General features: G+C 40.0%; 1 protein-coding gene across 4 annotated transcripts in view; it reads right to left on the bottom strand.

The window, feature by feature from the left end:
• The window catches only part of MID1 (midline 1), a 194817-nt gene that overhangs the window by 85915 nt on the left and 81365 nt on the right, over positions 1-27537 (bottom strand). For all 4 annotated transcript variants that reach the window (XM_061408168.1, XM_061408166.1, XM_061408167.1 and 1 more), the window contains exon 3: positions 3133-3228. In XM_061408168.1, coding sequence (XP_061264152.1) covers positions 3133-3228 — 96 coding nt within the window. The remainder of the gene's footprint in view (positions 1-3132; positions 3229-27537) is intronic.

Genomic DNA, 27537 nt, shown 5'->3' with positions numbered 1-27537 from the left:
AAAACATCTATTTCTGCTTTATTGACTATGCCAAAGCCTTTGACTGTGTGGATCACAATAAACTGTGGACAATTCTGAAAGAGATGGGAATACCAGACACCTGATCTGCCTCTTGAGAAACCTGTATGCAGGTCAAGGAAGCAACAGTTAGAACTGGACATGGAACAACAGACTGGTTCCAAATAGGAAAAGGAGTACGCCAAGGTTGTATATTGTCACCCTGCTTATTTAACTTCTATGCAGAGTACATCATGAGAAATGCTGGGCTGGAGGAAGCACAAGCTGGAATCAAGATTGCCGGGAGAAATATCAATAACCTCAGATATGCAGATGACACCACTCTTATGGCAGTGAAGAAGAACTAAAGAGCCTCTTGATGAAAGTGAAAGAGGAGAGTGAAAAAGTTGGCTTACAGCTCAACATTCAGAAAACTAATATCATGGCATCCGGTTCCATCACTTCATAGAAAATAGATGGGGAAACAGTGGGAACAGTGTCAGACTTTATTTTTTGGGCTCCAAAATCACCACAGATGGTGATTGCAGCCATGAAATTAAAAGATGCTTACTCCTTGGAAGGAAAGTTATGACCAACCTAGACAGCATATTAAAAAGCAGAGACATTATATTGTCAACAAAGGTCCGTCTAGTCAAGGCTTTGGTTTTTCCAGTAGTCATGTATGTATGTGAGAGTTGGACTATAAAGAAAGCTGAGCGCAGGAGAATTGATGCTTTTAAATTGTGATGTTGGAGAAGACTCTTGAGAGTCCCTTGGACTGCAAGGAGATCCAACCAGTCCATCCTAAAGGAGATCAGTCCTGGGTGTTCATTGGAAGGACTGATGTTGAAGCTGAAACTCCAGTACTTTGGCCACCTGATGTGAAGAGCTGACTCATTTGAAAAGACCCTGATGCTGGGAAGGATTGAGGGCAGGAGCAGAAGGGGACGACAGAGGATGAAATGGTTGGATGGCATCACTGACTCGATAGACATGGGTTTGGGTAGACTCCGGGAGTTGGTCATGGACAGGGAGGCCTGGTGTGCTGCAGTTCATGGGGTTGCAAAGAGTCGGACATGACTGAGCGACTGCACTGAACTGATGTGAGATTTTGATGCTCCATTTTTAAAACATTTGCCTTGAAAATGTGAATAATTATGAATAAAGAAATGCATAAAAACAGGTAATGCTGATATCATTATTTATCTACTTATAATTAATTTTTTCTGATGTTTATCTAGAAATTTCCTAAATACCAAATTTATTCACCCACACAGATTTCATTCCATTCCACACGACTGATACAGAAATAACAACAGCAAATGGAATATATTCTTTACTCTTTGTCTAGAATAATTTCTCATGGCATCTATCTGTGTATTTGAAAGTCTGCTACAATCAATTCAGTAATAGTTTCATTTTAAAAGCCTGTATGTCAACTAAATACCTAATCTTTTGAATTAAAAATAGACTCTGCTTGTAAATTTCTTGAATGACACATCTATCTATTGGTTCAAATTACCGAACATTACAGAATGTAATTTTACATGTTAGGATGAACAGTGTTTTGTAAGTTCAAGCCACACTAATGTTGCTTTAGGAGCAAGACAGTTGTTCTGAAATTGCTAAAGGCCATAATAGAAACCAGACACTAATGCTTTGAAAAGTATCTGAAATGGAATGAAATAATCACTCAATCCATAAAGCATTTGTAAGATTTCACCATAAAAGACAGGTAATTTTTTTCCTTTTTTTATTTTTAAACTGAAGAGAAATAATTCTTTCTTCTGGTCCTTCCTAAACATCAAATGCTATCACATCATAAAAAGAAAATACAGCACATGGATCATTTTTTGTTCATCCATCTAATTCTATAATACATATTCACTTCACCCTATAATAATGAGGTCATGGTTGTTCACTATTATTGACAATGCTATTTAATCAACAAGGCTCCACATGCTCCCTGGAAAGATCCCTGCCAGGAGCAGTCAAAGACCTGTGTTCTGCAACTTGCCCTTGCTTTTAGTGCTGCCTGCATGCTCTTGACTAAATCCCAACATGCTGCAGTTATGGTGAACTTCATGGAAACATATTTGTCAACTAAGATGTATTTATTACACCTGTAGTGAGTTGAACTGTATTGTATTCCACACCACCCCCCAAAAAAAGTATGTCCAAGACCTAATCCCTAGTACCTGTAAATATAACCTTATTTGGAAATGGGGTCTTTGCAGATGGAACCAAGTTAAAGTGAGTTCATACTGAAGCGGGCTTCCCAGGTGGTGCAGTGCCGAAGAATCTACCTGCCAGTGCAGGAGACTTGAGACACACTGGTTCGGTCCCTGGATAGGGAAGATCCCCTGGAGGAGAAAATGGCAACCCACTCCAGTATCCTTGCCTGGGAAATCCTATGGACAGAGGAGCCTGGTGGGCTACAGTCCATGGGGTTGCAAAGAATCTGATGCGACTGAGCACACACGCATATTCAAGTAGGGTGGAGCCTAATCCAGTGACAGGCATCCTTTTAAGAAGGAGAATTGGGTACAGACACAGAGACACACAGGGAGAAGGCCACGTAAGGACAGAGGCCAAGATTAGAGTGATGGATCTAGCAGCCAATGGACGCCAAGGACTGGGCTGCAAACACTAGGAGGTGGGAAGAGGCATAAAAGAGGCTCCCCAAGAGCCTTCAGAATGAGCAAGGCCTTGCCAACAGCTTGATGTTGGACTTCTGACCTCTAGGAATAGCAAAAAAATCAATGTCTGTTTCATGACACCCAAGTGTGCAGTAATTTGTTACAGCTGACATCGGAAACTAATACAACACCTTTTCAATAGTGCTTTTGCGGGGGGGTGTTCTTTGGAGGGGTGATTCAAATCTACAAGTTTAGGGATGCTAAAGTAAGCTGGATTAGGGAGAGCTGTGATAGGAGTCGGGGCAGAGCAAAGCAGTGGATGGGGAGAGATTCTCGAAGGTTCTAGTTCCTTCTAATTTCACCCATCTTAGATATCTGGCTTCTGCAAAAACTAATCTTAAGAAGATTCGCATCAGAAAAATATAAAGGGCGAGGAGGGTATAAAAACCATGATCAAGCAGTTTTCATATGAAAAACAGCACATAGAGAAACTCACCTCAACATGTTGACATGTTTGAATGAGTTTAGCCAAAAGCGTCTCCAGTTCCGTGTTCCTCTTAATAAGGTTGGTGAGGTTACTCTCCAAGTTTTGCTGTTCAAAAAAAGAGAGAGAGGAAAATATTATTCTGCATGCTTTTAATACTTTAGTATACATAAAATTACTTATACTCAGGAAAATGGATACATTTTAGGAGAAATCTCAATGAAATCTATGCCATTTCAACTTCTTGTAGATTTATACTAGATTTTGAAAAATCACATGTAAAAGATTGTTTTAAAATGTTCACCTCTTACTCTTTTTGTGCCTGCTTCATGCACAAACTCGGGCACATTTCACTGACTAATTAGTCACAGGTTATTTCCTGGTTGTGCACCAGGGAGAGAAGAGGTAATTGGATTTCTAATTCCTTATCTGAATCAGAAATGGCAGTAACAGAAGGAATACGCTCCCATATCAAATCAACCACTGTTGGATTTTTAGAATTTACCATCTTATGGGCAGGCTGATGTCAATTCCCTGGAGAAAGGTCTAAACTATCCAGCTATTGCTGACATTATGGTCATTTATAGGCATTTAGAAGAAGCGCTCATGATACATGTTTATTCACTCATGGTATGTTTCACTGTACATGCTTCTATTCTATGCTTGTCAGCCTATCAATGCCAAATCAAACTTCCATGAATGTTACATTTTTCATATCACTATCCGCCTTATGGACTTCCGAGGTGGCACTGGTGGTAAAGATCCTGCCTGACAATGCAGGAGACTTAAGAGATGTGGGTTTGATCTCTAGGTCAGGAAGATCCCCTGGAGGAGGGCATGGGAAGCTACTCCAATATTCAAGCCTGGAGAATTCCATGGACAGAGATGTCTGGAGGGCTACAGTCCATAGGGTTGCAAAGAGTCAGACACAACTGAAGTGACCTAGCACATATCCTCCTTAAGAATCTAGAATTATGCCCTATTCCTTTAGAACATCCATATTTTTTACAATTTATTTTATTGAAGTATAATTGATTTATAATGTGTTAATTTAGCAGATTCAGTTTGATACACACACACACACACACACATTCTTTTTCATATTCTTTTCCATTATGGTTTATCACAGGATATTACATATAGTTCCCTGTGCTATACAGTAGGACCATGTTGTTTATCCATCCTATATATAATAGTTTGCATTTGCTAATCCCAAACTTCATGGCAAATAGATGGGGAAACAATAGAAACAGTGACAGACTTTATTTTCTTGGGCTCCAAAGTATCTGCAGATGGTGACTGCAGTCATGAAATTAAAAGACACTTGCTCCTTGGAAGACAAGCTATAATAAACCTAGACAGCATGTTAAAAAGCAGAGACATTACTTTGCCAACAAAGGTCCGTCTACTCAAAGCTATGGGTTTTCCAGTAGTTGTGTATGGAAGTGAGAGTAGGACTATAAAGAAAGCTGAGTGCCAAAGAACTGATGCTTTCGAACTGTGGTGTTGGAGAAGACTCTTGAGAGTCCCTTGGAGATCAAACCAGTCAATCTTAAAGGAAATCAGTCCTGAATATTCATTGGAAGGACTGATACTGAAAAGAAGCTCCAATACTTTGGCCACCTGAGGCAAAGAATTGATTCATTGAAAAAGACCCTGATGCTGGGAAATATTGAAGGCAGGAGGAGAAGGGGACAACAGAGGATGAGATGGTTGGATAGCATCACCAACTCGATGGACATGAGTTTGAGCAAGCTCCAGGAGTTGGTGATGGACAGGGAAGCCTGGCGTGCTGCAGTCCATGGGGTCGCAAAGAGTCGGACACAACTGGGGGACTGAAATAAACTGAATTTGAAACCCCCAATCCACCCCCCACCCCGACCCCAACCTTGGCAACCACAAGTCTGTAGAACATCAAATTTAAAATTCCCCACAATGACTATTAACTTTATTTTCAACCACAGTAACCCTCTGTCCTGGGTAAGATTTCTTAAGAGTTCTCCGTGGCTTCTTATTCTTTATGCTCTTTATTTGTACCATTTTGCCCATCGACATGCATATTAATGAAGCTTCTACCACATGCCAGATCATGAGAGAGAAAACTTAAAAGATCTACTCCCTATGTGCAAAGAAACGAGTATAGCACTGGGACAGAGATGCTGTAAACAAGAGAAGGGGGAGAGTCGGGCTGCCTCAGAAGGTTTCCAAGATGACGCTTCTTTCTTGGAGGCTAGGAGGGTGGTGAACATGAGTGGGAGTTTCTTGGGAAGAGAGAATGCAGGTGGAGGTGAGCACACAGAAGTTTCCATGGGTGGGGAACAGCACAATCTCATACAACAAGCTCAGGGAGGCATGAGAGGGCAAAGGGTTAGGGCAAGTGTGTTTTTAACATATAACCAATTCCATAGACATGGTGAAGGTACAGAAAGGCAATCTGATGGTAGATCTAAGTTTTGTAATGCCGTCCGAGTAAAAGGATCTGGAAAGACTATGAGGGAGATTTTGAAAATCAATTTCATAAAGGTGATAACAGTTCATTATACTGGGAAATTTATTTCTGAGGATGTTTACTCTTTCTACTTTCCTACATTTGAGATTTAGAAAGGTATAGTCAGGAAAAGAATCACTTTCATTGAATGCTTAAAATGTATAATCTCAAAGCAGAAATCTCTTTGGTCATTCTTAAACAAGTTATGCCTGTGCATCCGGTGTTTATCCTATTGTCTAACTTTTTTTCTATTTCACTGGCCACATTTTTTATTTCCAGTAGGTTCTTTATAACATCTCCCTTTTCTTGTTGAAGTACCTTCTGTTCCTGTTCCTGGATGCAACCGTCTCCTCTACAACTTCCAGAGAAGTGAATATACTTATACGTAAGCTCTTCTGAGAAAAGGCTATTTCCTATTTTCCTGTATTTGCATAACATTTCAAGAGAAATCGGTTTCATCTTAGGTCTTGTCATTTCTGTCTGACAGCTCATCTGACGTGAACTTCATCCCCTGCACAGGCAGCTGGGGTGCCTACTCAGTCATTAGGGCTTGAGGCTGCTTTCCCAGAGAAGGCGTTCCCACAAGACACCCATGTGCCACAGAGGCGCGAGTCCTGGTTTGCCTCAGTGCCTCTGCTTCCTTCCATGAGAATCCTGTCTGGCTCCAATTCTAGAGAAGGTGGGAGTGCTGTTCGAGCCTGGTGTGTACACGGGGAGCCCTGCACTCCAGGTGCATGGGGCGTCTAAGCTTTCTGCCACGTGTGGGGCACACTCCACCAGGTTTACCCTCAGGTCCCCGCTGGCCCCTCACCCCCTCCTCTCATTTCTGCACGTCCTTTCATTTCTGGTCCGTGGAGTCTTCCCACTTATGTTTAAGCTTGGTTATTATTCTTTAAAATGCATTAAAAATATTTTGTCTGTAATTCTCATGTGTTCAGAGTTCAGGGAGAGGTTTTGGGCATTATTTCATCTGGATGGGAAGACCAACAGGAAATCTTCCATGTCGGCTTTGAGACACTCAAAGCGTCTCGAGTATACATATTTTAAGACAAGAAGAACTGTTTCTCCCCTGAAGGATGGGATACCACAAGAAGTCAGAGAATGCACCAGACAGAGTGATTTACGTGCAACTTAATGATCTTATGTTTGTATCAAAGAAAAACTTGCTTTCAAAGCTCTTTGCCGCCACCACCACAAAAGCCAACTGTTTTTCTACTGTTTGAATTAAAGCAAACTGCAACTACTTTATGGTCTGAGACTACAGAATCATTTCGAGGCCTTCAATCATTCGGTGTCTTTCACGTGGATATGATGACTTTATGGTACATCTGTCAACTTATTTTTCTATGTTCATCTTAGGGAATCCTTTTGCTTTTCCTTTTGGCTGACCCTTCAGAGCAGGAAATTTCTCAGGAAATGCATCATGAAACTGTTTAAAGTTCAATTGTCATAGGTAAGACTTTGAAAGCTAGTCAGCAAGAGCTCCAAGTAAATGCAATCTAACACATTTAGACTTTACAAACATCTGCTTGCTTTCCCCTCCCCTTATTAAGGATCCATGATGTATAAAATCTGTTTTTAATCAACTAATATGCAGACTAAAGCCTGTGGTTTAAACCCATTGACCTAGCTAGATCCTTTGGGGTTATTCAAATTTAAATAGTACAAGTGTTATTGAAGCCCGCAAAGAATTACTAAGTCACTTAGAAATATAATAAAGGGAAATGAAGCTGAGAGAGAGACTTGATTCCAAGAGGTACCACAGGGACTGACAACACTTTTCAAGAGAGTTCAGGGAATGGGAAGGGAACCAAATCCAGTCCTCAGTGAACCATGTATCCATAACTTCCATTACAGGGACTGATATGGAGTTTTCTCAAATTTAACTGTATCACTAACATCCTGTGTGGCAGTCAGCAGGGCCTATAACGTCTTGATTTTGACTGTGCTTTGTGCAAAAGAGAGATAATGCTTTTTGGCATCAGAGTCTTGTGACTGAAGTGGATATAAGTATCTACTTCCCTATGGATATCTAAGGAATTCTACAGAATAGCCCTCTCAAAAGTTTTAGTTTCCTGTTCTCACCTCAAAAATGTCAATATATTTCCATTTCCTTAGGGAGCTGAACCATGGAGAAGTCCAAGTCAGGCATGAGTGACCACACAGGTAGAGCAAGGAACCTGGGGTTACGACCTCAGCTCAGTTCTCCTGGACACATGACGCTAGGGCTTAGTTTTCTCATCCATAATGTGTAGAAACAATAAATATACCCATTTGTTCTATTGGGGCTTCCCAGGTGGCTCAGAGGTAAGAATCCACCTGCCAATGCAGGAGACACAGATTTGATCCTTGGGTCAGAGAGATCCCCTGCAGGAGGAAATGACAACCTACTCCAGTATTCTTGCCTGGGAAATCCCACAGACAGAGGAGCCTGGTGTACTGCAATCCATGGGGGTCACAAAGAGTCGGACATGACTTAGTGACTGAACAACAACATGCTATTGTTAAGTTCAGAGGAGACATTGAGCACACACACCAGGAACCATAATAAAAAGGTTTGTTGAAATCATGAATTACAGGATGAAACACTGTTTGGGGTCAGCACCAGATATTACAGGAGCCCAACCTCATGTCTCAGGCACTCACCCTTCTCATGCCTGCTGATGGCTTTTTGCTCAAAGTACCTGTTCCTTTTGGCTCGAGGCAGGCAGGGCAGGCTGGGGTGCTGGGGAGAAGGCAGATTGATGCCCCAAGGAGCAGTCCTCAACCAGCAAGTACTGGTAGCTGGTAAAGAGCCCAACTTCCTCACCTCCAGGTGGGACCACTCTGAGCTGGGTTTCAGAAAATCTCACAGTGCCCCACTGGGAGGAGCCCAGTGTTCACAGCAACCGCCTGCTCGTGACCATGCCCTCTTTCTGTCCTGCCATCCCTCTCCCTTCCAGATGCTTCCTGGATCACCTCCCAATTTGCATTCTGATTCAGGGTCTTCTGGAAGAACTCAACTAAAATTTTTTTCCATAGACATCCTAATCTTTTAGTTTTCAGTATTCCTTCTTATGAGGAATAGCCAAATAAACAGAAGATTGGGGACCTCCCTGATGGTCCAGTGGCTAAAACTCTGAGCTCCCAATGCAATGAGATTTGATCATTGAGGTTTGATCCCTTAGCTAAGACTTTGCATGCCACAACTAAAAGATGCCGCGTGCATCAACTGAGACCCAGCATAACCAAGAAATAAACCAAACTAACAGAAGACTATTGTTTTGGAAAGACATTTACAACTACAAAAGTTTGTTTTCTGTTCCTCGCATCTTCCCTCTTTCCAACCTTTTCAAGAGACCACAATAGCCTTCAAATCCCAGGCTCTAAACCAGCACTGTCACTAGAAATATGATTTGAGTGACAAATGGGAGTCACATTGAAAATTTTCTAATAGTTGTTATTTTTTAAGAAAGTGTAAAAGAAACAGATAACACTTATTTTAATATATTTGGCTGAACTCAATTTTCAAAATATTATCATTTCAACACGTAATCAATATTTTAAAACTGATGAGATCTTTTATATTCTTTTCCTTTATTTTTACTAAGTCTTTGGCATGTTTTGCACGTATGCTGCTGCTGCTGCTGCTAAGTTGCTTCAGTCGTGTCCGACTCTGTGCGACCCCATAGACGGCAGCCCACCAGGCTCCCCCGTCCCTGGGATTCTCCAGGCAAGAATACTGGAGTGGGTTGCACGTATAACATATCTCAATTCACAAAGCCACACTGCAAACACTCAGCTGCTACATCAGTCCGTGGCTCCATTACTGGACAGCACAGCATCAGAGTCTAGAACAAGGGTCAACCAAGTTTTCCTGCAAAGGGCCAGGGAGTAAATAGTTTAGGCTTTGTTAGCCATATGGTCTCTGTTGCAGCTACTCAATTCTGCTGGTGTTTTAGTAAGAAAGTGGCCACATGTAAACATGTGGGACTGTGTGCCAATAAAATTTTAGAAGCATTCTGAATGGATGCTTTACAACTCCATTAGATCACAGATTTCTGGGAAAGCAAATACTACATTGTTGAATAAACACAGTTTTACATGAGTAGACAGTCTAGGAATTATCACTGATACATCATTTCACACTTTGTCTAAAACCAAAGTCAGGTTGTGCCTAGCCTTAACTCATCGCCTCTTTCCCAGGTATTTTTCATAGTCCTCCTCTTCCTCTGTGAAGGGAAAGGAAGAGTCTTTGCTGAGAAAGATGAGGCTTTTCTAAGTGTGTGACTCTTTGTTGTAATTCAACACACACCCTCCCACCATGTCATCACCCCACCAAAGAGGAATATAAATCATTCAAGATGGTCTGTCTCAAAGTAGACATGCAACAAGTCAGATTTCGTTTTCTTCACATGGAGCAGAAGACTGGGTGCAAATCAAGTGCTCCAAGAAGGATGCTCCCCTGCATACTTTGTATGGAAAGGAGGACTAACTTTTCCAGCAATTTTTGTTTTAACACATACATTTATAATATATTCAGATGGAGCCAGACTCAACCTCTTTCATATTACATAGTTTTCAGTAAGGTTTATTTGAGTTGATCACTGAACAATTCGTGGCAGGATAGCTGATTTTGCACCATCTCAATACGAGCCTTTAGGCATGGATACGGACACTGGCTGAGGATAGTAAATCCACCTTAACAGATGAGCTTTGTGCTTCTACACATACTGAGACCCAATCATATAACAAAGTAAGCAGACAAATACCCCTCATTTTAGCCTTTGGAGACCTGTACCTAAGAGTCAGATTGCAAGGAATGAGGGACTTGTCATTGAGCAGTACTATGAAAATGTATGGCTGAAACAGGAGATTTCAGTAACTCCTTTTGGATTTGTCCAGGCCTTAAAGAATGTTTGCTCTTATTCCGAAATCAATGCTTCAGAATGTCTTTAAAGTAGTGTTAAGTCTGGATACCTTTCAAGGCAAACACAAATCTGGCTTGTTCCATTCTATAATTTTCAGAGCGACACTCAGGAACTCTGTTCATAGCCTTGACACCCAACACCAGCCCTCCAGCACCATCAGGATATGAACACGTCGAGTGCCACCATCTGTATATTTTCTTCTAACAAACTTTAATCATAACCCTTAATATAAAAACACACCCGTATTAACACATGCCACCTGCACAAAAACGTAAATTCTTAACATGTAACTAAACTCTTAAGATGTTTTAATTACGTTGCAGGAATTTGAGGCTATCTTCAGGTTGAGCTCATGACAGACCGCAAATCCGGGTGATTTATGCTGGTTTGAGTTTTTAATGCCTTTTTTCACTGGTTATGATAGTTAACATTTCCAAATGCCCTGGCAAGACAGGTCGCCCAGGGAACTTCAAAAACATAATAAAACCCAATCTGCATACAAATTTAAGTTTAGTGTTCCATGGACGACAATTTAAGCCATTTTGATATGTGATACTATATTTACCTTGTCAGGTTTTATTTGATATTTCTATATTAACACCACAGAATCTATACCATATATTTATAAATTCCACAGTCAGTTCAGTGTTTATTATTGTAATCTAGTAGTCAATAATATACAGAGGATAATTTTTAAATACCGTTTACAGCCTAGAAGAGCTTTCAAATGTTAATGGATATAAATAAATCTCAGTATAATTACACTCATTTAGCTGTAATGTTAGCAGATCCAATGGCAACTATTTATTTGCAGGTATTAGAGATGTGAGTAGCCTTTCCTATTCATTCTTCATCCACAGGCCCTATTTCTGTCTGTAAGAAAGATGAGCAATGGACCAGTAACACATTCATCAATTTTGAGAATCAATATTGAGCAAAAGAAGCTGAATGACTAGGAAACTTTGAAAGTCTCTAACTTAAAAATAATGATGTCCTACAAACTAGTGGTTACCGGAGGGAGAGGGGAAAGGGGAGGGGCAACATAGGGGTGAGGGGTGAAAGGGTTACTAAGGGGCTCTATGAAATTGTGTGTGTGAAAGTTTTGAAAACTGTAAAACACTATAGAATATCAAGACTCTTTCATTCAATAAGAAAGGAAAATCTCAATTATTAAAAGAAAAAGTGATTGCCTAAGAGAAACGTTTTAGAGAACATAACTAGGACTTCTGTCAATGGAGAATACAGGAAGAATCTTGTGAGATGACAGTGTAGGGGTCAGAGCCATGAAGGCCCAATATGGTGGTCATCCTGCTGCCTTCTCTGCTCATTGCTTCCAGTCAGGTTCTCAAATCCTCCTCAACTCAGCACTCTGGGCTACCATAGCAGATACATGTGGTTAACTCCAGAGAGGTGACCAGTTTGTTACTCAAGAATTAGATGGTGAAAAGATTATGAGAATACTTGAAAACAGACTAATTTTTGCTTGAGTGAAAGCTTTCAAGTTGGGGACATATTTAATCTCCTAAACCAGGGGTTGGGAAGCTACAGCCCAAGGGCAAATCCTGCCTGCTGTTTGTTTTTGTATGGCTTGCTAGGTAAGAATGGTTTTTACATGATTTTTTTAACCAGGAAAAGGATAAAATTTTGTGACACATGAGAAATATATGACATTCAAATTTCTATATCCATAAAATTATCTAGGAACATAGATCATCCCATTCATTGATGGTTTGTCTCTGCTTTTATGCTACAATGACAAAAGTTGAGTACTGGTCCTTTACAGAAAATTGCTGTCTCCTTGAAAAAAAGTTAAAAAATTAATTCACAGCTTTTTAAATTAATTAATACAGAGTATTTTCTCTATTGGCTCAAATCATTTAAAAATTTAAATGTAACTCAATCTGCTTAACATGAGAGTATAAGAGTATAGCTAAACCTTCAATCATTCAGGTACTCAAAATTCTAAAGGAGAGCTTTTTGTTGGCTACCAAAATAAATTTTAATTCACAAAAGGAAAAAAAATAGCTTTAAATCACCAGTAAAATATAATGTCTGGATAAATTCCTCTGCAACTTCTGTTCAGAAAAGTAGAAGATTCAGACCCAGAAAAAGTAAGAAAGGATCTTAAGTTCGATCAAGGCTGCTATAGGAAGAACATGGTAAAGAGTGAGTAAAGAAGGCACTGGCCATATATTGGGAGAAAACTCTAATTTGAAAAGATCCATGCACCTCAATGTTCATTGCAAGACTATTTGCAAGAGTCAACACATGAAAGCAACCTAAATGTCCGTCCATAGAGCCATGGGATAAAGATGTGGTGTACACACACACACACACACACACACGCGCGCGGAATACTACTCAGCCACAAAAAAGAATGAAATGCCATTTGCAGCAACATGGATGGACCTAGAGATTATAATACTAAGTCAGACAGAGAAAGACAAATATTATATGATATCACTTATAGGTAGAATCTAAAATACGATACAAATTAAGTTAGTTACAAAACAGGCTCACAGACATGGTAAACAAACTTATGGCTACCAAAGGGGAAAGTGTGGGGGAGGGGAGGGATAAATTAGGAGTTTGGGATTGGCAGATGCAAACTACTGTCTATAAAATAGATAAACAATGAAGACCTACTGTATAACACAGGGAACTATAATCAGTATCACGTAATAACTCAAGAGTCTGATCAAGCTCCGGGAGTGGGTGATGGACAGGGAAGTCTGGCATGCTGCAGTCCATGGGGTCACAAAGAGTCAGACACAACCGAGTGACTGAACTGAACTCAATAATCCATAATGGAAAAGAATATGAAAAAGAATATTTATATAGTAACAATGAAACTAACACAACATTATAAACTGACTATACTTCAATATTTTAAAAAAGGCACAGCACAAGGATTACGTAGTTCTTTCCACTCTGCAGTTCTTTCCACTGGGCTTCCCTGGTAGCTCAGCTGGTAAAGAATCCACCTGCAATGCAGGAGACCCCAGTTCAATTCCTGGGTTGGGAATATCCACTGGAGAAGGGATAGGCTACCCACTCCAGTATTCTTGGGCTTCCCTTGTGGCTCAGCTGGTAAAGAATCTGCCTGCATTGCGGGAGACCTGGGTTCAAACCCTGGGTTGGAAAGATCGCCTGGAGAAGAGAATGGCTAGCCACTTCAGTTTTCTGGCCTAGAGAATTTCATGGACTATATAGTCCATGGGATCGCAAAGAGTTGGACGGGACTGAGTGACTTTCACTTTCCATTCTCCAAAGAAGTGTAAAGCATTGGGTTTTTGCAAACAAGAGTAAAGTACTGGGTTGTGAGTACACCTCCAGTGTGGAAGTACTCACTGACTGTTTGTTGTTTCCATCAGTTTTCTTTTTCTCAGTATCTTTTCTCTTAATCATAAAATACACCTCAAAGGAGAGCTTAGAGCGCTGGATAATTAATGTCTATAAAACTGATATTGATGGATGTCAAACATTGTATATGTCCCTTCAAGGTTTACTTCCTTCATCACTCAGAGATTGAATAGTTTTGATCTTATCCCCTTTCTTCCATCTTAAGTAGATGATGACATTGCCAGATACTCATTAACATGTTCTGGCCTTTCTACTTAAATAGGGTTTTAACTGATACCATCAAACATTTTTTACCAGATCTGAATGTCCCATGGTGGATGCCTAGCCTTCGATGAACGGAAATACTTTTTTTTACATTTTTATTTTTAACATACTGTGGGAAGACCAAGTCTTTTTCTAAGCCAGTGCCTTACACTCCAAAGATATTTCATGTTGCCTGAAGCAAATATATCGAATGTATTTCAAGTTAAAACAATTGAGTCTTTGATCTAATAATTTTGCACAAGTAACTATGATTTGCATTGTTTCTATAGCAACTTCTATCTCCTCAAATTTTTAGGTTTTAGAGGCATATACCTTTTCTGGATTATCTGCTAAAAACAAATTAACATTCAATACATGATTCAGGTTTGCTCTTGATTTTGTGGCATTCCCAAGAAGGGTTCATGTTGTTCACAAAATTCATATCCCATCTACATAGTGCAAAAAGTATTAAAAGTAAGGGAAGTGACACTCTATGATTAAAAAAAATAAGACTAAAATTACATTCAACCCAAAGTTGGTCTGGTCTGTTAAGAATTTATAGAATCAATGTTATGTAAGAGAATTCTCCATTTGAGACAGCCTAGAGAAGCAAGATGGAGAAGGCAATGGCACCCCACTCCAATACTCTTGCCTGGAAAATCCCATGGATGGAGGAGCCTGATAGGCTGCAGTCCATGGGGTCGCGAAGAGTTGGACACGACTGAAGCGACTTAGCAGCAGCAGCAACAGCAGAGATGCAAGAAAGACTATGAAAGCATGCGATCGTTTCTTAGCCCCAAGTAACCTTCAAAGACAGAACCTCCCTTGGGTTTCAGACCTAAAGACCTAAATTCCTTAAACTCATTGCATCATTCATCCCTGACTTCACCTTTTACTCAGCCAGCCATTTCCTCTGCTTTTAGTAGCATAAGGCTGTCTTTGTCCAATCGAAGTGATTTGATTGAAGCCAAATTAAAGCAACATGAAAGTTATGGAAGGAAGCGAGATGACAACAATCTACTGGGTGAGTGGTTCCCACCATGGTCTGCACTATGCAAATCAACTACGGGGCTGTACAAACACAAGGCCTGGTCTCCTCCCCCTTCCCAAAGAAAGAGTAGGAATTACTCAGACTGGGGTGAGGTTCAGGGATTGCGATATTTCAAACTCCTCAGGAGATCCTAGTATGCAACCAACTGTGAAAACTGTTGTTCAGAATTAGGTTGCCAAGTTGCTGGACTGACACAGTGTACAAAAATTAATCATGTAGTCTGTTTACTAGTTTGACACTTCAAGATTTATTCAGAATGAAAGGAATATGTTTGTAATGCAGCATATGTATATAAGTGTGGGAATAAAACTAGATATAACTATACCAAAACTGTCAATTTAGGTGAATGTATTGTAGGAAATCCAGGAACTACTGAAATAGTGCTCTGCAGGGGACACTGATTATCACTGGCCACAAAGTGAGAAGGCTGTTTTGACTTGAAAATACAGCAGAAGACTTTCTTGAATCATTCGAGTATTCCCAATGTCAAAGAATAATCCCTGATGGTCATCTCAGTTTTTCATTTGCAACAGTGTTAGTATCATAAAAATTTGCTTTGTTGATTTTAACAGTTGTTCTTTCCACAGAAATATAAGAAAAGTAGCTTAGATGTTTATGATTCAACAAGATTTTTGATATGGTACATTAAAGATTTAGGAAAAGGATTTAAGGACTCTGATGACAAAAGAATAGATTCATTTGCCTACCCAGATTTTTAAGATCAACTCATGTAACACAATTGTCTTGAAGACCAGAAATTCCTCTGTGGTTTGAAAGGTAAAATGCAACATTTGCAATGATGGAAACCACAGTTGTTGTTTAGTCGCTCAGCTGTGTCTCACTCTTTTGTGACTTTGTAGACTGTAGCCCACCAGGCTCCTCTGTCCATGGGATCTCCTAGGCAAAAATACTGGGTGGGGTTGCCATTTCCTTCTCCAGGGGAGCTTCCTAACCCAGGGATCGAACTCAAGTCTCCTGCGTTGAAAGGTGGATTTTTACCACTGAGTCACCAGGGAATCCTGGAAACCACAATGATAACTTTTAATTCCTTCATCTTTGCTTTGCTTTAGTTGACGGCTTTTCTTCAATTGATGGCCACTGGTCTGCTAGTAAAAAAAAAAAAAAAAACCTGGAGAGTGAATTATTTAATTTTTTTATTAATAAATAAAAATGAATTTATTTAATTAATTTTTCAGTGCTTTACAACAAATTATTAAGCCATTTTCCCAGAGTTGGTTTATATATACATGACTAAAGACAATTCAAGGCTCACTGTATTTCAAAAATGAACTAACTTTCATTTCCCTGGCATATACTTTAATTTATGTATGGGTGCGTGTGTATGTGTGTATTGTTCTTGCTACAAGGGGGCTTCCCTGGTGGCTCTGACAGTAAAAATTCTGCCTTTAATGCAGAAGACCTGGGTTCAATCTCTGGGTCAGGAAGTTCTTCTGGAAAAGGAAATGGCAACCCACTCCAGTATCCTTGCCTGGAGAATCCCATGGACAGAGGAGCCTGGTGGGTTACAGTCCATTGGGTCACAAAGAGTAAGACATGATTGACCACTTACACTTTTTTTCCTTGCTAAAAGAGAAGGTAATAAATGTCACATAAAAATATTTCTGAAGTCAGTTGCTTTTAACCCAGGGAGAGAAAAAGGTCCAATATTCAGAAAATTGGAGGAGACTTGCCAGTTATAACAATCATGAATGACAAAGTCTCATCTTGTAGATGAGACTTCAAGATGACTCTAGTCTGTAGAGTCTAGAAAGGAGACCAGGAATTTATGGATCAACAGCCTCCCCAGGGAGCTGGTTAGAAAGACAAATTCTTGGATGTGCTGAATTAGAAACTCTAAAAGTGGGGCCCAGCAACCTGTGATTTAATAAGAACCACTTATACAAATGTTGTAACATCCTTGCGGGGGGGCAGGGGTGGGGGGCGTGTTGCTTAAAATTTTTAAAGCCAAGAAAAGCTAAGGGTAAGTTATCCTCATGCTGCACTTTCCATCTTCCCTTTCTCATGGATACCTTTGGATCCTGTTGCTCAGTCTCTGTCATCAGGCCCTGTCCTTGGGCTTTCCCTGGCTCCTTCAGTCTCCACAGGGGAACAGGAAGCATAATGGAAGAGGGTGCTAGCCGAGGCAGAGGAACAAAGGAGGGCTGGAGAATTTGGGAAGTAGGGGAAGAGAACCCAAAGTCATGGAAGAGGGAAGGTTTGGGAATGGACGGGCATTTCACCCACCCATGCTTTTCACCCCTTTACCCTTGGCCATTCTGAATTGCTTTCTCTAAGAAAAACATACCCAGAACTCACATGTTCAGAATGTGCCAGAAAACAAAGTCTTGGAGAAGTTGCCCTAGTGTATTCTCAATTACTTATAAATGCTGTTAAATTTTTTTTTTAAGTGGTGTTGAAAGGGGGAAGAGGGCAGTCAGCCAGCAGAGAACCCAAACTCATCTGTTTATGATGAAAATATTGAATAAAATTCCCCCCACCCCCACTGGCTGGAGTAAGCATATCTCTTGGAGATGTGGCTTGACACAAAATGTATAAAGCTGAAAGCCAACATGTTAAACTTTGCTCTCAAGAGTTTTTTCTTTTATATTTTATTTCATGTTAATCTTGCTCCCAGGATTTTTTACTGTGACTTTTGCATTTGATTTTCAAGTGTCTGTGGCTTGGTCATAGGACATTAGAGACTGCTAAATAATTATGTGGTGATAGTAAATCATATAGAGCTCATGCTCAGTCATGTCCAACTCTGCAACCCCATAGACTATAGCCCACTAGGTTCCTCCATCAATGGGACTTCCTAGGCAAGAACACTAGAGTGGGTTGCCATTTACTTCTCCAGGAGATCTTCCCCAACCAGGGATAGAACCCATGTCTCCTGCATTATAGGCAGATTCTTTACCACTGAGCCACCAGGGAGCCCCAAATCATATAGTGGCCTTCCTCTAACCACTGTCTTTCTGTAACGTGTTTCTTTTACTTGAATGAAGTATCACTTAATATGGCTAATGAATACTTTTCTGAATCAAAGGCATTTACTATATAAATTTTCACACTGTGTATTTTTCATGGCAAGCAAGTTTTTCACCAGAACATGTTCTATCTTCAAACAATTATGACAAAACAGTGACTTCTAATATTCAAAATATTCTAATGTTATTAGAATGCTTAGAATATTAATATTATTCATAATATTATAATATTTTGAATATTAGAAGTCACGGTTCTAATATTATTAATAATATTAATATTCTAATAATAATATTAGAATATTCTAATATTCAAAACAGTGTCCTGCTAATATTCAAATTTCAAATCTCAGATCTCAAATCTGACAGACTTTTAGCTTTGATCATCCCTTATTATTTTAAACTCAACATTCTTGACTGCATCATGTACCCCTTTGAAATTTCTCCCGATTTTTTAGTATTCACAGAGTATATAAATGAGATAACCATTCCCCAGGTGGACACCAGGACATCATCTGATATTCTGACCTCACATTCATGCCTTCTCTTAATCACTCTCTAAGGTTGTTTGGTTGTTCAATAAAAGACCCCTTAGCCTCAGCCTTCCTTTTTCTTCCCAAGGCTTTCACTCTAACCATCTTCTTCCATGAGTTGCTGGTTTTCATTCCTCTAATTTTTGCCAGCCAATCAGGTCCACATATGGCCACCAAAGTCATCATCCTAGTAAACTTGTATTACTACACCATTAATTCTCAGAAGTCCAAAGAAAACTGTCCATTCTTCAAGAATTAAGCTCAAACTGCTGAGTTGGGATGCAAAGCCCTCAAAACTATGGTAGGTTTAATAATTCTGAAAGATAAATGCACCCCAATGTTCACTGCAGCACTATTCAAATAGCCAGGACATGGAAGCAACCTAAATGTCCATCAACAGAGGAATGGATAAAGAAGATGTGGTGTGTGTGTGTGTGTGTGTGCGTGTGTGTGTGCGTGTGTGTGCACATGTGTGTGTGTGCGTGTGTGTGTGTGCGTGTGTGTGTGCGTGTGTGTGTGTGCGTGTGTGTGTGCGTGTGTGTGTGTGTGTGTATGGGGGGAGAGGAACAGTACTCGGCCATAAAAAAGACTGAAATAATGTTATTTGCAGCAACATGGATAGACCTTGAGGTGATCCTACTACGTGAAGTCAGTGAGACAAAGATAAATATCATATGATTATCACTTACATGTGGAATCTAAAAGAAAAACAAAGATACAAATGAATTTATATACAAAACAGAAACAGACTCACAGACTTCAAAAACACCTTTATGATTACTAAAGGGGAAATGTGGCAGGGAGGGCTAAATTGGGAGCTTGCAATGGACAGATACACACTATTGTATATAAAACAGATAACCAAATTCCTGTATAGCACAGGGAACCGTACTCAATATTCTGTAATAACCTATATGGGAAAAGAATCTGAAGAAGAAGCAATATATTTACCCATGTGACTGAGTCACTGTGTTGTACACCTGAAACTAGCACAAACTGTAAATCAACTATACGCTAATGAATTGCTTTAAAAAATAAAACATTTTAAGTACATATATCGATAATATTTTAGTAGGTATTGCCAAATGACTCTATGAAGTTTGATACCAATTTATATAGTGTTTATTTTTCTGCCAACTTGCTAACTTTGAGAACTGCTCATTTTTGTCTTAGCCACATATGTTGGTAAAAGAAAATATGAACCCATTAGACTGACATATACACACTACTATATAAAAAAGATGACTAGTAAAAACCTACTGTATAGCACAAGGAACTCTATTCAGTGCTCTGTCATGACCTATATGGGAAAAGAATCTAAAAAAGAGTGGCTATATATGTATCTGTATAACTGAATCACTTTGCTGCACACCTGAAACTAACTCAATGCTGTAAATCAACTAGACTCCAAAATAAAGTACAAAATTAAATATATATATATATATATGGTTTAGAATTTCCCCAATAGAAGCCAGCTATAACTATCAACACCCCACACAATGAACATTCAACTTCAGTTACAACGGATTCCTTACTCATCAAGAAATGCCATATCAGTTGATTCTTCTGAGCCCTTGTCTGCATCTTTGCACCAATCCAGAATTTTTTCATTCTCTCCATGGAATCGCAGAATCTAGCAGAGGGCCAGAGGCACTAATAAACGCTCACTCGATACAGGAGGATATGAATAACATTCATGCAACTAAAGACTTTCTATCTATAACAGAAATCACATCAAGCCAAATCTTAATTCTATTTCAAAATTGGATAGGATTAAATCATACCTTTCCAAAGACATCAATACATATTTGCGACATCAAGCCAGAGTTCACTAAATCATAAAAACACTTTGATTAAATTAGTTTCAGAAATTGCCCTCCAGCCAAAGAGCTATGTACTATGCAATGCATTGGGCAATAAATCTTAAAGTCTACGTGCTGACAGGTATAGGATGATTTATTGAATTGTAAGACAAGGACTTGTGAAGCATTACTAAGAAAATATACACTCGTCCAATGCAACAGGATTTTACTTAACAAGAGCAATTTAGGAGGAAACTGCACTATTAAAATAATAGCAAACGGTTCCCATACACCTCTAATTCTATGTATTAAAAATAATCCAGGAATGAAATCATTAGATTGAGCTGCTGGCTGGAGATCAGACAGATGACTCAATAATGCTTCATCTCCGTCAGATAAAGCTCATCTCTGTCTGGTAATAATCGGAGAATTTATACTACCTGTGACCGCCAAGATTTCTTCGACCACATGTTAGCACTGTGATTTTTTCTCTTTTAGTCAATTTTCCTTTGCAATATTATTCTACTTTACAAAATAACTAAAGAAACTTAGCCACATGGTTAACTTTCTCTTCCTGATTGAACCTGGATGACAGTGGCTTCCTGAACTTTAACATTTAATCAGTTTTTTTGAAAATTAACACTGTTTACAACTAAACTTTCCATGACAACCAAATAATCAGACATTTTAAATGTTTAAAAAAATGAAGGGCGGGGGAGGGATAAATTAGGAGTTTGGGGTGAATGGATATACACTGCTGCTACTGCTGCTAAGTCACTTCAGTTGTGTCCGACTCTGTGCGACCCCATAGATGGCAGCCCACCAGGCTCCCCTGTCCCTGGGATTCTCCAAGCAAGAACACTGGAGTGGGTTGCCATTTCCTTCTCCAATGCATGAAAGTGAAAAGTGAAAGTGAAGTCGCTCAGTCCTGTCCGATCCTCAGCGACCCCATGGACTGCAGCCTTCCAGGCTCCTCCATCCATGGGATTTTCCAGGCAAGAGTACTTGAGTGGGGTGCCATTGCCTTCTCCAGATATACTCTATTATACATAAAATAGATAAACAACAAGGTCCTACTTTACAGCACAGAGAACTATATACTCAATATTTTGTAATGATCTAGAAGCGAACAGAATCTGAAATAACAAAAGATATGTATGTTGGAGAACTCAATCACTTTGCTGTACACCTAAAACTGTGATCACACCTCTGTTCACCACCATTGTACAACATTGCAGATTAACTATACTTCAATAAAAATAAATTTTAAAAAATAAAAGTAAGCTGGCACACAAGGTCTTGATAGCCCTGGACAGCCTGTTTCAAAAATCAGGCATTTTCTTATATTTGGTAACATTATTAGTACCCTACAGCACCTGTGACCCCAAGGCCTCAGCCCAGCCAACCCTGAGCCCAAGGAGTATGTTTAGTCTGTTTGACTGAAATTTAAATAAATAAATGTAAACTCTCTCTCTCAAAAAAGTAAGCTGGTACAAAACTCGAAAAAAATTTTTTTTTATTATCTAAGGGGAACTTAGATAAGAGTTCCTTATATAAGAACTTAGATGAGAATCGCTTGGACTGGAAGGAGATCAAACCAGCCAATCCTAAAGAAAATCAGTCCTGAATAGTCATTGGAAGGACTGATACTGAAACTGAAGCTCCAGTACTTTGGCCACCTGATGCAAAGAACTGACTTATTGGAAAAGACTCTGATGTTGGGAAAGATTGAGGGCAGGAGGAGAAGGGGATGACAGAGGATGAGATGGTTGGATGGTATCACCGACTGGATGGACATGAGTTTGAGCAAGCTCTGGGAGTTGGTGATGGACAGGGAAGCCTGGCATGCTTCAGTCCATGGGATTACAAAGAGTAGGACACAACTGAGCGACTGAACTGAACTGAAGGGGAACTTTACGTAGGTTATGGTTTTTCCAGTGGTCATGTATGGATGTGAGAGCTGGACTGTGAAGAAAGCTGAGCGCCGAAGAATTGATGCTTTTGAACTGTGGTGTTGGAGAAGACTCTTGAGAGTCCCTCGGACTGCAAGGAGATCTAACCAGTCCATTCTGAAGGAGATCAGCCCTGGGATTTCTTTGGAAGGAATGATGCTAAAGCTGAAACTCCAGTACTTTGGCCACCTCATGTGAAGAGTTGACTCATTGGAAAACACTCTGATGCTGGGAGAGATTGGGGGCAGGAGGAGAAGGGGACAACAGAGGATGAGATGGCTGGATGGCATCACTGACTTGATGGATGTGAGTCTGAGTGAACTCCGGGAGTTGGTGATGGACAGGGAGGCCTGGCGTGCTGCGATTCATGGGGTTGCAAAGAGTCGGATACGACTGAGCGACTGAACTGAACTGACCTGAATGAAACACTGCATCTTTGGGGCTCAGGATACAAAGGTAAACCAGAGTGTCATGGGAGGGATTGGAACAATTGTGCCACAACATGTGCATAGAACAGCTTGGAGGTAGACCAATGAGAAAGGCTCATTTTGTGTTGTCAGGATGGAAAGATACTACTGGAGAATTTGATACTCCTGCTACTGTTACTAGTCTCTAGTCCCCAAGTGTATTCTAGAACCAAACAAAAATCCTAGGTCTAGAAAAATAGGGCCCCTTAGGAGCCCACTCTAAGATGGTGTACCAGAGAGACTGGATTCTGATTACAGCCAGCCCTTGGAGTCAGAAGGAGGCTGAAAGACAGCAGGTAGGTAGGCTTCTGGCTCCTAGTGGAATCTTGGTTTGTTTGCATGACAAGAGTCCTTGTCCAGAATTGTCAGCAGTGTTCTGCTATTTGAAACCCGGGTTTGGCCTTTGTTTTTTGACTCAATGTGTTTGATCCCTGGGTCGGGAAGATCCTCTGGAAAAGGGACTGGCAATCCACTCCAGTATTCTTGCCTGGAGAATCCCATGGATGGAGAAGCCTGGTGGGCTACAGTCCAGGGGGTTGCAAAGAGTCGGACATGACTGAGCAACTAACACATAACGACCATTTAGTTCCTGAGACTTTACAGAGGAAAACAGGGCCAGTAGTTATTGGATGCACAACACCAGAAGTGGGTATATTACACTTATGATATACAGACAACAGAGTGATCACGCCTCTGTTCACCACCACTATACAAGTGGTTGATGAGATGGGAACAGAAGTTCCGCTAGAGGCAGACCCACATGCTGCCTGCAGGACTTGAGGAACTAGACCCCTTTAGAGGGCCTGTGTAAGCCTCCAAAATCTGGGAAATTTCTAGATCCCTCATAGCACCAAGTACTTCTGAAATCCATCCAGAGTTTTGTCTGTGACCTTGGTCTGTTTCTTGGGCTGTCAGTGTTCCACAACGATGGTTGTAACTGTGGTCTGCAGAAGACTCTGTGGTTTCACAGAAAGAGGCCCAGAATGAAACGAGTTCAATTATAGAGTCTGATGCATTGCTTCAAAGGGTGTCAGTTTGTCCTTGATCATCTGAGACAGAGTCTGTCATCTTTGGAGTCACAGACCATGAAGTTGAATATATGGAGGGGGTCAGGAGGATTCCACCCAAAGAGTCGATCTGGTAACCATTAAGTCTATCCACGCCAATGCCCTCTAGTAACACATACTGAGCTTCTCTCTGCCCCTTCTTCTAGTGAGAGGACTTCCAGTGGAAAAGACATACACTCTCTTGAAGGAAAGCATCATTAGGACAGGACTCCTTTCTTTTCCTCCCATTGGATTCAAAGCACCTAATGCCATGCTCATTGCATAGCAGATCCTCCACAGATATTTGCTTAAGAAATAAGCAGATGGGTGGGTGACTGGGCAGATGGATGGCAGGGTAGGTGGAGAAGGGTTCCTACAGAGTTGGGGAAAAGAATTACTCACGTTAGTCCCAAATCCTCAGAAAGTTTTCCTTCTACAGAGCTAAGCTGGTGAGGCCTTGGAGTTGGAAACTTTCCCAATTCTCTCAAATGGGCACTTCTGATTCTACTGGGAGCTTTCTGGAAGGATCCACTCTGACATTCTATGGAAGATAGCAAAAGCAGTAGGCCTTTGTCTCCTTCTCTGTCAAAGTGAAAGTGAGTGAAGTCGCTCAGTCATGTCTGATTCTTTGCGACCCCATGGACTGTAGCTTACCAGGCTCCTCCATCCATGGGATTTTCCAGGCAAGAATACTGGAGTGGGGTGCCATTTCCTTCTCACCCAGGGATTGAACCCAGGTCTCCTGCATTGTAGGCAGACGCTTTACCGTCTGAGCCACCAGAGAAGTCCTCTATTTAAATCTTTCCTGCACTTGTGCTGAAAAGAAAAGTCTCACTCTCAGGGCTCCATCTCCTCCTGTTTGCCTACAAAGTGACCGGTGTAAGTGAGCAAATGGAAACCAGCAGACACTAGTTTTCAGATTGCAGACAAACAGAAAATTTTTAGGTGCTAGTAACAGGTTTTTCCCGCCAGTCATTTGGAGCTGGTTATTCCAACTTCTCAGCATCTAAAATCACTAACTTTAAAACTTGAATCTGAAGAAAACAGTCTTCAATGTACTCTAAAGCACACTATGTGCTTGCCATCCCTTTTGATAACCAATGACATGCATGAAATGCAAAAAACAGGAAGGAGTTGTCACAAAAGTCATTTTACATGATTTCCATTTTGTACTACAGCCAAGTGTCTCCTTAGCACATAGGCCTGAAATGGTAGGTTGATGTCCCTTTCGAGAAGCATTCAAGAAACTTAAGAGGAAATGGCAGAAAGGAGTTCAAATCACAAAATAAAAACCACAAGAGTGAATTTTCTGAGCACAGGCAGAGTAAATGAAGGGGTGGAGAGAGGAATGGGAGAGGTCCTTTAAGGGGAAAAAAAAAATCTTACTTCAAAGACTTCTGGAAACTTCCAGAGCTAGGTATTTCCACTGGATTTTCCAGGCCTAATCAGACTCCCTAGGACTCTGGTTCATTTATTTCTAGGCAGCCACTTTACCATTAAGAGTCAAATCTACCAGGGGAGTTTTTTCACCACTAATGAAACCTAGCATGGGTAATGGTCTTACGGCATATGATGGAATTTGGCAAAATCAACGGCCGTTTGACATGGTTAACACACTTCTGGATCATATCAATTAAATCCTTCATAGAATTTTCACCTAAATTAAACACTACAAATGTACAGCTGGAAGGCAGGTTCAAAAGAAAATCTCAGCTATATACATTACAACCATTAATGTCTTTTGCAGTTTTTTTTTTAAGTTGGGACGAATCCAAATTGACCATGTGTATGCTGTCTTTGGCAATCCTATGGTTTTTCAAAACAACTATAAAAATAAAAGAAACATTTGCTCCTTGCTACTAGTGTATACAATGTCTCCATAGGGTACTTTGTGCTCTTAGAATAAATGCTCAAGACCATACAAAATGTTGTAGCTCGTTATTTACCAATGTCTGCCAGTTTTAAGAAATGAAAGGGCTATGATGAGGGCTTCTGGGGTGGGAACTTTAAGATTTAACATCGTGATTAACATCAGAAATAGTATCTAAACAAAACGCTGAAGAAAAAGGGTTGAACTGGTGGCTCAGATGGTAAAGAATCCGCCTGAAATGCAGGAAACCTGGGTTCGATCCCTGGAGAAGGGAATGGCTACCCACTCCAGTATTCTTGCCTGGAGAATGCCATGGACAGAGGAGCCTGGCAGGCTACAGCCCACAGCAAAGAGTCAAATACGACTGAGCAACTAACATTTTAACACTTAACATCAGAAATAGTATTTAGAGAGAACCCTGAAGAATAAAAGGGTTGAATTGAATCCTTGCTCCTTTAAATACATTCTTTCCTTCAACTATTATGAGTGTATAATGAAAAGAAAAAAAGTTTAAATAACCAGAGATTAAACATAGCAGCCAGGTTTACTAGATAGCAACATCCTTAATGACAAAGTACTTTTGTGCTAATCTTACTGTTTTCCCATCTGAACACTGAGTAGGATCAATAAATACCTGAATTGCAATGGAACATAAATGGACATTGGTGTTGGGAGTAACTGAAGTACTCCATTCTATTCTACTCCAAACTCAAAAGATTTCAAAGATTCTCTAATCATATCACATTGAGAGGCATCATCATAATTAGATTTGACCTTACTTTTTTTTTTAAAAAAAGGAGTTTTTAGGGCAACTCAATTCTAGTTCACTAAGTCAAAGTCTTAGTTCGACTACCATGTACCAAATCTTCCCCATATGACACACCTGGTCTACTAAGTGCTCACGATAATATCCACACAACAAAGGCTACAAACTTCCAACACAATCTGAAGTATGTTATATATTGATGAGCTTTGAAGGATCAGATAGGGACATGAGATAAATCTCAACACCTCTGACAGTTACATTTCCTGACTTTTGTTAGCTCTACTGTGTGTACGTAAGAGAAGGTCTTTATTCTTAGGGAATAAACACGCAAGTAATTGAAAAAAAAAAAAAAAAGAACAATTTCACAAAGAGTCCAGAGAGAGAAAGAAAGAATGGTAAAGCAATTGGGGTAAAATATAAACCTTTGAGGTTTATGGGTATAGGGCACACAAGAATTTCTGTCTCTTTTATTATCTTTTATGTTTGAAATTATGTGAAAGTTTAAATTTTACTTTAATACCCTAGAAAAGAATTTATTTGTAATGCATGTAATTATCAGAGTAGTATATATTATGTATAAAATTTCATGTAAAGTAGTAAGAAAAATATAACAGAAAAGAACAAATGATAAAAATTATGAATAAGCAAACATAAAACGGATTAAATGAAGAATTATAATATTTTCAAATGCTTAATTACTACTAATCATGGAAATACAAATTAAAACTACTTCATATCCATTAGACTGGCAGAAAGCAAGTGATAATACTAAGTGTAAGGGAGACTATGGGGCAACAAAAACTCTCTGGTATTGCTGGTGGAAATGAAATTGAGTATGGTCAATGTAGAGAGCTGGAGAAAGCAATGGCACCCCACTCCAGTACTCTTGCCTGGAAAATCCCATGGACGGAGGAGCCTGGTGGGCTGCAGTCCATGGGGTCG

Source organism: Bos javanicus, chromosome X, assembly GCF_032452875.1.
Source record: "Bos javanicus breed banteng chromosome X, ARS-OSU_banteng_1.0, whole genome shotgun sequence".
NCBI lineage: Eukaryota > Metazoa > Chordata > Mammalia > Artiodactyla > Bovidae > Bos > Bos javanicus.
Note: the sequence above shows the minus strand (reverse complement) of the source record. Positions and strands in the feature narration are given on the sequence as shown.